This window comes from Hypanus sabinus, chromosome 13, assembly GCF_030144855.1.
Source record: "Hypanus sabinus isolate sHypSab1 chromosome 13, sHypSab1.hap1, whole genome shotgun sequence".
NCBI lineage: Eukaryota > Metazoa > Chordata > Chondrichthyes > Myliobatiformes > Dasyatidae > Hypanus > Hypanus sabinus.
The window spans coordinates 39,972,127-39,988,308 of record NC_082718.1 but is presented as its reverse complement, the minus strand read 5'-3'; the positions used below and the strand labels follow the sequence as shown (position 1 = coordinate 39,988,308).

At 37.7% G+C, this 16,182-nt stretch overlaps 1 protein-coding gene across 1 annotated transcript in view; it reads right to left on the bottom strand.

Annotated features, from left to right (window-relative positions):
- Positions 1–421: 421 nt before the first annotated feature.
- The window catches only part of cerk (ceramide kinase), a 51,682-nt gene continuing 35,921 nt past the window's right edge, over positions 422–16,182 (bottom strand). Inside the window, exons 10-13 of the mRNA XM_059987464.1 lie at positions 16,017–16,093; positions 9,216–9,421; positions 7,319–7,527; positions 422–1,824 (exon numbers count right to left, since the gene is read on the bottom strand). Of these exons, the coding sequence (XP_059843447.1) occupies positions 1,740–1,824; positions 7,319–7,527; positions 9,216–9,421; positions 16,017–16,093 (577 nt within the window). The 3' untranslated portion in view covers positions 422–1,739. The remainder of the gene's footprint in view (positions 1,825–7,318; positions 7,528–9,215; positions 9,422–16,016; positions 16,094–16,182) is intronic.

The window sequence follows — 16,182 nt, the reverse complement described above, 5'->3', positions numbered from 1 at the left end:
TGTGGTCAACTCAGAGAGAACATGTAAAGAGTGGCAAATCAAAATGAGCTATGAACTGACGTCCTACTGCACTTGCACATAACAGATTTGAAACATATGTACATTATCAGACAGAGGAAAGTGAACATTCAGACAGAAAGATGGCACCAGTAGGCCACTGGTTTCAATTCAACCAAGGCATCTGGCTCCTTGTAGCCCATTGTGAAACAATTTGCTCTTTTACTGTTATCTTTCAAAGCAGACTAGTTCAGTTAAGACATTGTTCAAAGTATACAATTTTTCATTCCCCAGGATCTACTAAAATATTCATTTTCTAATAATTAATTTTAAGTTTTATGTAGAGCAAGAAAAGTACTATTCTAGAAATGTAGAATTGAGAATAAAAGGCAGGAAGAGGAAGCAAATAGATTAAACCACTGACTTGAATTCAATCATTTTATTTTCCATATTCTATCCACCAATCCTAACAAACACTTTTTTTTTTGCATTTTTTTAAACAAGAGACTATTTGCAAAATTATTTGGTCTGAATTTAAAACAGGTCAACAATAAATAGCCTGCTGAATGAACTTCTTAACAGAAAGCTTCCCTGAATAGGAAAAGTTTTAAAACACTAATAAACCAGAAAATATAATGGGGACAAAGAATTAAAAAAAATCACACCCTTCAAGGACATTGTGACATTGTATATCCTTGCTGGCTATTTACATTAGCGATGTAAAGAAAATACAAGGAACTAAATAATCGCAACACACATTAAGAATTAAGCAAATACTTTTGAAATGAGTGATCAAAGAAACAAAACTTGTTCCATGGAATAAAGATCAGTAAGTAACAGCATCAGAAGTTTAATCTAAGCAACACGTCATTCTTGGAAAGTATGGCAGAGGAATGTAATACAATGGGTGAATGACACTTTCTGTTGTTAGATAGTATTCTCTATTAGTGCATTAACAGGACTACATTCTATTCACATAGTGAACACATACTAAGCTAAGCAAAATCTAGCTTAATCATATACAATAAATATATTTTTATATTTGTTATTTACAAACTCAAATATTCAACAATTCATAATTTATACATTTTCCTCTATTAACATTTACTAAAATAAACTGTTTCAAACTATAGTTTCTTTATCATTATTTAGAAGTTGCAATCAAATTGCATTGATAAGTTGCAAGGTGCAGTAAAAGAAATTGGAAAATATCTAGCTTTTACCTTAAAGTTAAGAATGTAGTTACAAAAGCAATTTTGGAATCCATGTTTAAAAATTTGTGAAATCTATCACCTAGCTTGAAGTGGCTGTCAGTAAATAATGACAGACACATTCTTCAATTTAAAATAAGGCTGATGCATATAAATGATTCCCTTCCAAACTCTGACCCACAGTTTAAACGCACACTTACAAAAAAATATTCTGCCAATTTCCCAAGGACAGCTTCTTGCAACACACCAACGACTTTAATTCTTAAATCTCAAATGCCATGTATTAAACAGATTCTTCATTTGAAATCTAATCCATAAAAGCAGAATTTACATTGAGATCTTGAGATAATACATTAAATTTGTTGTTTGTTGCTTTTTATGCTTACACTGCAATAAATAAATATTCATGAATTTAATAATAATGTAAATAAACTTAGAATCTTAAGTTATAAAAGCAAGTTCACAAATTCGATGTCAGATTTCAACCTTTGAAATGAGTTTGTGGAATCCTGAGATCATTTTGGAATCTGCTTAAACAACGGAATTGCTATTGCCTTTTTCGGAAGAAAGCAATTCTATTCCTCTTGCAAAAAGTCTTAACAGCTGGCAGTGAACTCTGTAAAGAAAGAAAATCAAGTTATTAAGAACATGTTCATTACCTTTCAACAAGATTAGAGAGGAAATATTAAAATGACAACAGGGAAAATAGTCAATGATAAGGACCATTGACTAACACCTTTCACTGAAGCAAGTGTTTCCTTTTAGTGTCATGGACATCAAATTAGCTCCAATATGGCATTTGATGCAAGTAATATGTTCTTCATAAATCGTAATGTTGATGTCATATTGTTAGCGGGCAACTTTCAAAGCTGGCAAAGGCGGTCTGTAGTTCCAGTGTGCAACACGTATCTGCTGCACATATATACTGTCAAACTTGCATGTTCAGCAACAGGAGGGGATCACCAACGATCAGCATAGTGATGCTACCTCAATTGCTGCTCATTATTATTGCCATTCTGACAATTGTTGATGGTTTGTAGATTTCTTTCATGCTGCAGATTTTTACAGGAAAGAGTGTGGCAGATGCTGATAGGTACTGTACAGACCTCGTGGGATTTGCAGAACTGAGACATTCCTAAGGATGGGTGCTTTTGGAAGTGTTCCCTTAATGAGAAGTGTGATATGTTATAACAAATGAAGGAGATAGAAAAGGGAGGAGTAGAGGAGGAGAATGCTACATCTCAGCCTGCTCAGAGAGCAACATTACTACCTGCAAGTCTTCAAGGAATAAAGTGTATGCTTCCTACGTCTCAGCAACCAAGTCTTCACTAGACTTACTGTCATGTACACCAATATACAATGAAATTCCTCACTCACATGTACAGAGTAAACAGTATTAATAGCAAATACAATTAATAAAATCACCAGCACAAAACAGCAGAATGGTGCAAAGATTATAGTGCTAAAGCTGCAGAAACGCTAAAGTAACAATAACAGAATAATAAAGAAGTAGAATTCAAGAGTACAAGAATGTGGCAGTATTACTGGGAAAGGGATGAGAAGGAAGTGATTGTTTCAGATATGTGATCGCAGTGAGGAAGAAACTGCTCTTCAGTGGAGGTCTGGATTTCAAGCCTCTATCTTCTCCCAGAAGGGAAAAGGGAGAAAGAGGAAGGGTGGCAGGTATTTTCGATAATACTATTAGCTTTCCTGAAGCAATACACTGCAAATTGGACTGAATGGAAGGAAGCGATGAGTTTGTAAAGTACTTGATCATGTTACTATTCTCTTCAGGTTCTATCAGTCCAGGGCAGAGCAGCTGCCATACAAGTCAGAGATGCATACCTGTCAAGATAACTTCGACAGTGCAGCTGGAGAAGTTCAAGAAAATCATCAAGGATATTCTGAATCTTTGGAGCCGCCAAAGAAAGTAAACCAGGCCCCACCCCAGCTTCTCAACAATTCCTTAACAACCAATTTCCTTCACCTTGCTGACGCTATGGGCTGGGTTGCTGTCCTGACACTATAACAAAAGGTTCACTCTCTCTTCTAAAATTTATAACTACTCCAGTCACAAATGCAATTACAGAGAGGGTGGGGCTAAATTATCAATGGCTGTCAAGCACAGTGAACATTATACATTGGTTTGCTTCCAGGCTAGAGTTGGAAAAAAATCTGCATATTCCTGTTACGTGTGTACTGGGTGTTGCTGCTGCTTTCTTTTCAAAGACAGTTTATCATATTTCATTTCCTCTTCTGAGTAGGTAGGTGAATGGCATTGCACAAAGTTCTGAAATGATAACTGCCTTACTATGTTACACAATGCTATGGAACACATTTAGTATCCTGAAATACATTACAAAAATAGGGATTCCTGTCCCACACATGACCTTCCTGTAACACATTGTGCAGTGTTTCAACAACACTCATGATCCCTTTCTTTTGTTGCAATATATTTTGGGTCACCAACCAAATCAGCTATGAGGGTTGACTTCTCATGATTCAAGAGTTTTGCACCTGCATACACACACATATGGATACCAAGGTCCTCACAAAATACAAGTCTATTATGTTGAAGCAATCCTGCACTTTCAAAAACATTGAAGGATTGAATAAACTGTGTTTCAACATTTGTAGAAGTCTGCTGCCTTCTATACAATCTTACCATGCAAGTAAGGACAGGACAAAAGACAGCAACATTCTGCCTCCATTGACAGTGAAACACTAATCTGATGACAATCTCGTGAACAAGGTCAATTCCTGTAAACTTTTATTGAAATCAATAACTAAAAGAAATTTGTAGCAATCTTAAAACATTTTTAAATGCCACTGTACTTCAGGAACATACAAAATAAAACTGTCTCCTGTCAGGTGCCTTTGGGGTGGGCTGCAGCAACATGTCACTTGGTACTGCTCAGATGCTGAGTGCTGGGGGGGGCGGGTCTTTCATATACTCTCCAATTAAGTGAAGGGACAGGAAGCAACAAGACAGACAAGAAAAATAAATTAATTGTGTTTGTGCATTTGCCTGGAGCCCTGTCTTCTGTTCTCCTTCATCCCCCCCCCCCCCCCCCATTGAATTGCTCCTAGGAAGTGATATCTTAGAAGTTAGAATCCAGAAAGTAGAAGGATACTATCCATTATTGAAAACTGCAGATAATCTTGGGGGAGAATGTCAAGAAACCAGGGTTAAAAGGCATATCTTTGTATCTTATCATCAGCTAACATGAAGAATGAACAACATATATTTGCATTCAACCCTCTCCTCAGGAATGTGTCCCAGCGATTCCAATAATCTGATGAAGGACAGATTACCGGTATTCTATGACATCTTCAAGTCGTAAGACATGCTGATAGCCACAGCTTTAATGGAGCAATCTGCACCTTCAGAGCAATATGTGTGCTACCCAAGGAATGGGAGGCTTGATTGTGCTACATTACAAGATGAAGTGCAATGCTGCATGATCCCAAACCTATGTTAACGGAATTGGCCACCAGCTCCATACCGTACAGCGTGGTTTCCAAGTGCTGTAATTATCTCTGCACAGTTGATGCTAGACCCAAATGTCCCTTAACACTGCATTGTCTTTGGGCCAGGCTTGCCAATTCACGGGCATTTTACTGTAAAGAGTACTCAAAGAGTACTCAAATAGTACTCAAAGAGCCTATATCAATAAATAACATTTGGATGGGGACATGGACCATACCCCTCCCATCCAGGTGTAAGTCAATGGGACTAGGTAGATTAGCAGTTTGGTGCAGACTAGATAGGCTGAAGAGCACGTTTCTGTGCTGTAGTGTTCTATAACTCTGAGTGGAGAGATGATAGCAAGTAATAAAACACATTTACACTACTTGCAATTTGTACTGTACATTACTAGAAATTGTGGCAGAAATAAAATGGAATGTAGAAAAAAAAAGCTTTCGCTTAGAGAATGCCAGACCTTCCGATGGCTTTAGTCCACAATTAAAAGGCATCATCTGCTGTGCTTTGAATTTAACAACCAGTTGGTCTTGGTAAAGGTCATTCTATTAATTGAGTCCATAGTTGAGCCCACACACCCTCTCCAGTTCTGTATCTATTTCTCCCTCTGCTAGCGAGGAGAAAGCATGCCCTTGAGTATTGATTAATGACATAAATCATTAAATAGCTAACAATGTGTGCAAGCTGTGAGATGTGAGGGGAAACCTATAATTGAATTAGATGTATGACTATACACTATATTACACACACACACAAACAAACACACAATGAATGACCACAACAACTGTTATTGGGATTGTGCCAGCATGTCTGAGACCTATGGGGCAATTGTGAAGAAAACGGATTTGAACTTGAACTCAATGATATTGAGCACAGGATGAAGTCACTGAGATGACTGCAGGTCTTTCTTCTCATAGTCTGGCTTTCAACCCCATTAATACATGCCATTGCAGTACTTAACTGAGAATATTCTGGTTCCCTGGAGTTAAAACCTCTCTTTCCTACTTCGCAGCACCTCCAAAATACCTACAGGGTAGCACTGGTAAACCGCTCATGTGTTGCATCAGGGTTACAGCTTTTCTATGTTGATTAGTTTTTCAATGACTCCAGCACTTATTCAATGCATCACAACTTCCCTTAAGTGTTGCTAGTCATTCAAGATGCAGATATACAGTAAGAAGCGTATAAATTGGGCAGTAAGCACTATCTGCTTAAATAAATTATTCAAAAAGAACAGACATGAATTTGGCATGCTACCAGCATCAGAAGCAATAGTTGTGGCTTAACTGAGTTTTGGAATTCCCGAATCCCATTTACAGGGATTGCTGAATTTAATCTCAGGGCATAATATCCTTTTATGATTATTACTGAGCAAATATGTGAGAAGCTTTCCAAACAAATACTGAGCAACCAATGCTTGCTTATAGATGAGAAACACTGGGGAAAATTGACTTAAGATTGCTACCTCTTATTACATACTTCCTAGTTCTCCCATAAATGTAGTCTCCATAGTCTGCGTGCACCAAATTGTAATGTAAATGTGAACTTGGGAACGATGCAAACAAATTATATGCAAGATAAGTAAATGATCAAAACAGAGGCAGGTACATTCAGTACTGTAGGAAGAGCTTTCAGTACACTTCTCAGTTACACCAGTGTTCAAAGACACTCTAATTTGGCTGTTACAGTACAGTTTAATAATGCTATCTTTGATGAGAAAACTAATTGCTAGGCAATAATTAGTTTCAAAGGAACAAAGAAAAAAATCAAAGATAAAATGCATCAACTTATCTATTCTAAAACCTGTAGAGAGAAAGGGAAATAAATAAATGAATCATAAATAAGTTAAAGCATCTTAAAGTGTAACCTTAAGTTCTCATCATGAGGTGGAAGTGGATATGGCTGGCCAACAAGCCCTTGGTGAAGCTGTATAGGCTTATCTCATGTAGAGTGGATACAGTGAATTGAAGAAACTTTGATGATCTCCAGCCATACCATTGACTTTGTATAATGAAGATGGGAGGTCATTAATGGCTATACTCCACTAGGAGACAAGGGCCCAAGAAGAAGAAATAAGTTAAGATACATTATATTAGCTTATAAAACTGCAGAACAACAAATGGAAACAGCAAAGGGGCTGCAAGACTTAGTCTTTTCCAACCAATTTTAATGGCTTTTTGAATCACATGATCAAATCCCTATATTCCACAGCAGCTGAACAAATACAATATATGTGGATTTATCATTGACTTGATTTGGTAATCAAAAGTTATGAGCAGATGGGTTTTTTGCACGTGTTAATCTTGCCATATGGTATGCAAATACATTCACACCAAGTGCATTATATTTCTCAGAAATCAAGGTTGAATGCAGTGTGCTCACTTCACAATTTATATCTCGCTCACTAACTCGCAGTGATAATTTAGGCACAAGAATAACTCAGTAATTCAGATTATGAAAGGTGAAATCAAATTCATGAGACATGAAATATGTACTGCATTGATTTAAGTCAGACATCACACATTAATGAATAGTACCAAAAAGTCAATAATTTCTCATGAAGACAACTATCAGGTGGTTGGCTAACAAAATTGACAATATATCAGGTAATAAGCGAATAGCTTACCTCACTTCAATGGCTGCATGCTCAATTATCTCTCCATCACAATTCCAACAGCTAGTAAGCTGCACACAGCTACAGGTGGGATGATCTCTACAGAAGTGTCCAAAGAGATTTTTGCTAACTTCCTGGATATCACTGTCCTCCTCATCACAGTATTTTGGAGTAAATTTGAATCTCTTCACTCGGTATACCTCGACAAAAGCAAGGTCAAACTGGAAATATCGAAAGAATTGTGTTCAGCATGTTAAGACTTTCTAATAAACAGGCATCTCAAAATATACCACAAATAAATATAAGTAAAATTTTGATTTAAAAAGTCTGATTAGAAAGAGTTTCCACAGTAGTTTTTCCACCTTATTATGACTGTATTTGAGTATCACCCAATTCACTTGACCCAGTTGTTTCTCCATTTACACAAAACCAACTTCTAACTTTCCTTCCTTTTCCATTATTTTCCCCAACTTGGAAATATTTAGACCTGCAAAGTGTTACATGTATTTAATATACAAATACAGAAGTGTTTATGGATGCACACTGGTGCATAAAGACAGGCATGTGGATATCTTTTTCATGATTTTGTTCCAAATGCATCTGGCTACATATGCAGAAGGAGGTTATCATTAATACCTGCAGGATTTGCTTTGCCATTTGTTAAAAGGGGTTGATTCTCAAGTTAGTCTTAAATGTTAGCCCATTTAAGCAAGAAACTCCAGCCTGATCCTTAGCTCTTCCCCATCTCCATCATTAAATAAACCCTCTCAATACACCACCTATAGCAGCTCTACCCAACCTTTGTACTGGTTGTACCATCCTAATGTTTTGGCCTATGCTTTTACTACCTTCTACGGCATGAACTTTGGCCATCCTCTTCAACTTCCCACCCACCCAATAAACGTTACCCCTTTGACCTACCCTCATTCGGTCTCCAGAACACAGCAATTCCTCACACCAACCTCAAAACTAACTCTCTACAAGAAACATTGAATAAGACACACAAAACTCAGCCGGTCAGATAGCATCAGTGGAATGGAACAATCGACATAGAAGGGAAGGGGGAAGAAGCCCTGGATCCCTTCCCTCCACTTGTGAGCACAAACTTCACCATCCCTACTAGCTGAGTAGTCCTGCACCCTACCTTCCAAACATTGATGATTCCACTTGATCCAATCTCACCATTGTAGAAAAAGTGTCTGCCTTTGGGCTCTCAGCTAATGCTGTCTGAACTGCTAGGTACTTCCAGCATTGTTTTTTTATTTCAGATTTCCAGCATCTATAGTTTATTATGTTTTCAATTTTTCCTTCAAATTCTGTTATTGCACAATGCATTAGTGAAAAGACCGTCAAATATGCTGCAAGGCCTACTCTGTATTGCATGGTTTTTTTAAAAATAGAAAGTGTCAAGTCTTTCAACAAAGTGTTCATTAACTATATTTACTCCTATTTTAGATTTTACACACCTTATACACTTTCTAGGTTTTAAACTTAAATTTCTCAAACTTTAAAGCATATTACCAGGTAATAGACTCTTTATGCAACAGAAACCTCCCTACAATGGAAAAAAAACCCACAGGAGTTAGTAGAAATACTGAATGTATACAGCATGTCTTTCAGCAGCCAATTCCCCAAACCATTAAACCTTTCCCATGTCTTGATTAAATTACCTAGTGTATCAGATACCAGCTCAGGAAAGCTTTGTTTCAATTGGCTAAATTGCAGCTTGTAAATTCTATCAAAACAGTATCAACTCCTTCCTAATATGACAACATGGAGGCAAGTTTTCATAAGGATTAAAAGTGCTTACTATAAAATATTCAACACTTACTGCATTTTACAGTCAATTTATAAGGTTATTTGAATTTCATATTGTGAGGTACATAATATTGAAAGAAAAATTCAATACCTGATCGTTGCTGGTTGTGTGCCTGATGAGATACCTGAGGAAACTGAGTCTCGAACATTTGCGGACTACAATGAGGTCAATGGTCCCATCAGCTAAGTGTGCAGCAGGCGAAAGACCCTTTGGAGATTTTGGACATGCACAACTTATATTTGCTGAATTTATAGCTAGGAACTTTCCTTTAATCACTTTCCACTGCTGATGATCATCTAAAAAGAAACAAGTTTTCACATAAACTACCAAGTTGTAGATTACAGTCTCTATAGTTATCGTTGCATCAGGCCATTTTATTTTATAGAAAGATACCATGTAACCAAAAGGTATTAGATAATAAGAATTTCATTGCTGCAAATGCTAGTGTAGCAAGAATGAACAGAAACAAGTAATTTTTGGTAAAAAGAGATTTTAAAATGATAAAACAATGTTATCCCTGGCCCAGATCACTGGACAACTAAGATTTTGCTTCCTGTATACTTTTGGGTGCAGCTTATGGATGTTGGGCTGCTGATCATGAAAATCAAGAAATTTCCCAATCATGTAAAAATTTTTTGGAATCGTCTATACAGTTGGCCCTCCTTATCTGTGGGGGATTGGTTCCAAGACCCCCCACGGATAACAAAAATCACGGATGCTCAAGTCCCCTATTTAACGAATCAATGCAGTGGTCTTTAGGACCCAGTGGAACCCCGGACTTTAACATGTTCAAAGCAGTGGGCATTAGGACCCGGCATAGCTCTGAATCCACAGTGTTTCTATTCACGAAAATAATCACGATTGAAAATAAGGTGGAAGTGATAAAGCAATCTGAAAGAGATGAAACGCCATCAGTCATTGGAAAAGCATTAGGCTACAGTCAGTCTACGATCAGAACAATTTTAATGGAGCATGTGAAAGGACCTGCCCCGATGAAAGCTACTATTATTACTAAGCAACACAGTGGTTTAATTATTGAAATACATATGTTTCACATGCATAGAAAGGTAAAATATGTACTGTATACTAAGAAAAACATTTGACTGACACTAAAATAATACCAGATGTACCTGTTCCGACTTTGAATCTGACTTAAAGACAGACTCAGGAACGGAACTCATTCATAACCCAGGGACTGCCTGTACTTTTAAGTTATTTCTAGATTTTAAGATTACTTACAATACCTAATACAATGTAAATGTTGTAAATAGTTGTTATACTATATTGTTTAGGGAATAATGACAAGAAAAAATAGTCTGTACATGGTCAAACAACGAGTGCTGGAGAGATAACTTCCGGGTTTTCCCAATCTGCGGTTAAGGAGAGCCGACTGTATTTGTTATTTCAATTCGCAATTCAAGTCAATTAAAATGTTACCCGCAATGCAAGCTGAAAAGTTTTCTATCTTGTACAGGCATGCCTAGACAGCTTTGGCAGAGCAGATGCTGCATGGCAGGATAGGTTTTAGAAAGGCTATAAAAACACAACACATTGCACTTACATGTATCTGGTTTGCGACCACATTGATGCGCATGCTCTACATGCAGAGCATATTGTGTATTCTCATTATAATACAATAATTGTATTCTCTGGAGCTTTTGTGAGCAAAATGTATTGCCTATGTTGCAACAGCTGTGATGCTTAAATCTCTAAGACAGAGCATGACTCCCCTTATTAAAAACTATGAGCTCTACTTTAGGTGTAAAACTGGCGACCAAGACAAAACCTGGGCTCCTCACATTTGTTGCTGAACATACAATTTTATCTTAGAGCTTGGCTCAGTGGTACTAGGAAGTCAATTCTGTTCGCTGTCCCAATGAGATGAAGTGAACAGAAGGATTATGTGACAGATTGCTACTTCTGTCTGACCAGTGTCTATCGTTTCTCTGCTAAAAACAAGAAAACCAGTATAAGAAAACCTCAGTCTTCCTTCAGCCATGAGACCTGTGCCGCATGACCATAGTCTTCTAATACCAAAGCAACCAGAGAAACGGAGTCTAAAGAAGGCTGATAAAGATGCCATGATGCACAAATCACAAATGGAAAACGACACTGATACCAAGAGATTTTGATCCCCTCATGTTAAGTGAGCCTCATTTACTAACTGAATTAAGAATTAAGACACAAGCAAAATTTATTGGGTTCAAGACTGCAAATCTGCTGTCACCAGGCACAAAAATTTCTATGAAGAACTTTGATATTTGAGACATGTTTCCCAGAATAAATGATGTCATGATTAAGGAAAACATTTGTTGGTCCACAAATCAAATGGGTCATCAATGATAGGCAATTCCAAGGACTTCTCATGGGACTGGAGAAAAATCACACACAAAGCATTCAAGGATGTTGTTGAAAATTTTCTTAGCAAGTAAAGAGCATCAACATGTGCAGCTGGTTGACAACATGCTTCAAGCATACAAAACTATAATACAAGTAGTCTTAAATTATACTTGTGTTCAGCTTTGAGGTCTATCATAACCACAGAAGAAGCAACATTTTAGTAAAAAAATTGTTGATCAGTATTGTTACAGACAAATCCCATTTCACAGTAACGTGAGCCCTCTTTTCCCACTGAATCCCATGTTATAAGAGATGCGTTCCTATACAATGTTTTCTCCCAACAGCAATGACTCCTCAGAAGTGATGTTTAAAACCAATGGAATTATGAAATTCTTAAAATGCAATAATCTTTTCCTAGCTTAGTCCAACCAAGAAAATGGAAATACACTTGGATGGATGTTGTTATATTAAAATAAAGCAGTTCTTTCTCTGGTCGGTAACCCATCTGTACAGTAATCTCCAGCCAGGGGATCAACAGGATTATTTCAATTTAATGTATTAAAATTTATCTTATTCGGAGAAGTACACCCCACTTCATTGGAAAGACTGACAAGAAAAATACAGGAAGTAGAAAAGAAAAAGAAAAACAATATGAAAAAATCCAAATTCCTGAAACAATGTTTATAAACAACCTGGTTAGAAATTGTGTTATTGAAACATGGGACTGATCAAAATTGGTAGATCAAAGCACAGTTGAATTACAGGCAAAAATTGGAGAAGTGATGCATATGGCTTAAAACAAATGAACTGGAGTTCACATAGCAAACACAAGGAAATCTGCAGATGCTGGAAATCAAACAACACACACAAAATGCTGGTGGAACACAACAGGCCAGGCAGCGTCTGTCTGGAGATGCACTGTCGACGTTTCGGGCCGAGACCCTTCATCAGGACTAACTGAAAGGAAAGATAGTAAGAGATTTGAAAATAGTGAGGGGAGGGGGAGATGCGAAATGATAGAAGACCGGAGGGGGTGGGATGAAGCTAAGAGCTGGAAAGGTGATTGGCGAAAGAGATACAGAGCTGGAGAAGGGAAAGGATCATGGGACAGAAGGCCTCGGGAGAAAGCGGGGGGGAAGCACCAGAGGGAGATGGAGAACAGGCAGCGTGATGGGCAGAGACAGAAAAAAAAAACAACTAAATATGTTAGGGATGGGGTAAGAAGGGGAGGAGGGGCAGTGGCCACACATTTTAATTCCACGTCCCATTCCCATTCTGATATGTCTATCCATGGCCTCCTCTACTGTCAAGATGAATCCAGACTCAGGTTAGAGGAACAATACCATATATACCGGCTGGGTAGCCTCCAACCTGATGGCATGAACATGGACTTCTCTAACTTCCGTTATTGCCCCTCCTCCCCTTATCCCATCCCTGGCATATTTAGTTGTTTGTTTTTTTTCTCTCTCTCTGCCCATCACCCCGCCTGTTCTCCATCTCCCTCTGGTGCTCCCCTCTCCCCCCTTCTTTCTCCCGAGGCCTCCTGTCCCATGATCCTTTCCGTTTTCCAGCTCTGTATCACTTTTGCCAATCACCTTTCCAGCTCTTAGCTTCATCCCACCCCCTCCGGTCTTCTATCATTTCGCATTTCCCCCTCCCCCCACTATTTTCAAATCTCTTAGTATCTTTCCTTTCAGTTAGTCCTGACGAAGGGTCTCGGCTCAAAACGTCAACTGTGCTTCTCTCTATAGATGCTGCCTGGCCTGCTGCGTTCCACCAGCATTTTGTGCATGTTGTTGGAGTTCACATAGTCACTTACAAGCAGATTATCAACACTCTTGGAAAAGACCTCCACAACCGAATCAGTATTCCTCAAAATTCAGAGGCCTCAATCTACATTTTCATGAAAACTAACAAGATGCAATCACATCAAATACTTAAGGTAAAGAATTTGAACAATACATAGGGCATCCAAATTGAATGTAGGCAGAAGAGAAAGGGTGTCGCTTTAAATAATTAGGTATTAATAAAACAAATTGCTTTGTATATTCCCAAAGCAAAACTCTTAAATGGACTCCTGTTTAAACCGCACCTGTGATATTTACAGAAATGGGCCTGTTTGATTACTGCCAAGAAGTTATAAGTATATGTTTATTTTTTCCTATACAGTTCCATGGAAATTTGTATTCCATCTCTCAGAATTTTTGATGGGGCTATGTGAATTTCTTTTTATCCAATTTAATGTAACACAATGGTTGTCTGTATTGCCATTATACCAGATTTAAAGTCATACAATATGGACACAGGTCCTTCAGCCTACTCATGTCTTACCAACCATTAAGTTACAGTAATTCAATTTTCCAGTCATGGCATTTCTGTACTTAACTAAATACTTCTTAAATGCTGTGAATGTATCTGCCTCCACCATCACTCTCAGGTTGTGTATTCATGATAACTATCCAATAGGTGAGAAAAAAACCTCTTCCTTTAAAATTTCCTACCTCTTACTTATACACTTCCATTATAGTACATGCATTTGCTAAAGTAAAACACTTTCCTTCTCTATCCCAGCCATGCTCCTTGTAGTTCTATATTCATCAGAAAGACATCAGCCTTTTCTGGTCTAAAGTGGAACAAAGCCCGCCTATTCAGTCCCACCTCATCGCTGAAACCCTCCAACCCACTGGATACATTTTGGTGAATCACCTTTCCACTCTCTCTAGGGTAATCACATCCATCTGATAGTGTTTTGACTAGCATCAGACCCTATTCCAAATGTAGTCCAACTAAAGTTCTGTATGATTGCACCATAATTTTCTAGGTTTTATATTCTAGTCATAACTGTGTGTCTTCTAATCACCTCATCTAGCATAGCAGTTAGTGTAATGCTTTACAGCACCACTGATCCGGGTTCAATTCCCACCACTGTCTGTAAGGAGTTTGTACTTTCTCCTCATGACTGTTGTATTTTCTTCAGGTGTTCTGGTTTCCTGACAAATTCCAAAGACAAATGGTTAGTCTTTATAAGTTCTGGGCATGCTATGTTGGCACTGGAAGCATGGGACACTTACAGCTGACCAAACACATTCTCAGAGTGTGTTAGTCATTGATGTAAACAAAGCATTTCACTGCATAATTCAATGTATATGTGACAAACTTACTTAACTAATTTACCTTTGTCTGTATATGTAGAGTCATGTTTTGTGTTTTTTTAAAACTTTCTAGGGCCCTAGTCCATTATTCCTCCAAAAACAAAGGCTCTCACATTTTTCAAGATTAAATTCCATCTACTATTTCACTGCACACCTTCTCAATGTGTCAATATCATTCTGTAGGGCCAAAACCTATCCTCCTTACTATCAATATTACCAATCTTTATGTCATCTACAAAAGTACACTGACATCCGAGTCATTAGTGTATATCCTATCACTCATCAACATGATATACCAGTGTGATAGGCTTCTAATCACAAAAGCAAATCTTGACCTTCTGCTTCATATCATTAAAATAATTCTGGATCTCAGACACTACTTGCTCTGGATCCCATAAGCTCTTAATGTTTGGATCAGTTTTCCGTGTTGAATATTGACAACAGTTTGACTGCAGTTCATCTGGACTACATCAATCACACTGTCTTCACTGACACATACCACAAAATGCTGGAGGAAATCAGCAGGCCAGGTAGCATCTACGTAAAAAAGTACAGTTGGATGTTTCGTGCCGAAACCCTTCAGCAGGATTGGAGAAAAAAGGCTGAGGAGTAGATTTTAAAGGCCTGCTGAATTCCTCCAGCATTTTGTATGTGCTGCTCTGATTTCCAGCTTCTGCAGATTTTCTCTTATTTATTTATGATACTCATTGACATATTTAGTCTCCTCAAAAAAAATTCAAACAAATTTATCAGATATGAATTTGAAACAGTAAACCATTGTGATTATCCTTGCAGAATCTTTGTCTGTCCAAGGCTGGATTAATCCTATCCCTCAGAACTTATTCCACTAATCTCCTTTTCATTGATGTTAGGATTACCAGCTTATAATTATATGGCTTATTCATGCTGCAAAAAAAAAATTACATTCACTGTGCTCTAGTCATCTGGATTTGAAAAATACTGTCATTTTCCCACAATCTTCTTGCTTGCCTCTTGGAATATATCTCAGCATGCCCTGGGGATTTATCACGCTTTAAATCTGTTGAGACACGTAACTGTTCTGTTTCACTGGTAATTTGTTGTAGAATTCCACTGCCCACTCCCAATATCCTTTTCTATAGTGAATAAAGATGAGGAATATTCATTTAAGACTTCACATATATTGTCACTTACTAGACTGTGGTCAGGGATTCTCACAGGCAGAAAAAGAACGAAGATGAATCGATTCCTTAAATTCCTCTTGTATAGTGCAAAAGATCTGTGGACTCAACACGGTTATTAGGCTTAATGTTGCCAATTGTCATAGATCTATCCATCGAATGTGCTGGTAACAAGATTTGAGAGTGCATGGATAAGCCTATTAGCTACTTCAAGTGACCAGACACGTTTTTAAACTTACCACTATTAAGTAATTTGAATCCCCTTTCTTTTTTTGATGCCTCCAATTGCTCTCCACTATGCTGACAGATACGACATCTAAAAAAACAGCATCCAATATTAAGGTCAGAATTATGTTTTCATACACTGGCATGTGAGAACATACATTGGAGCAAGCTGGATATGGA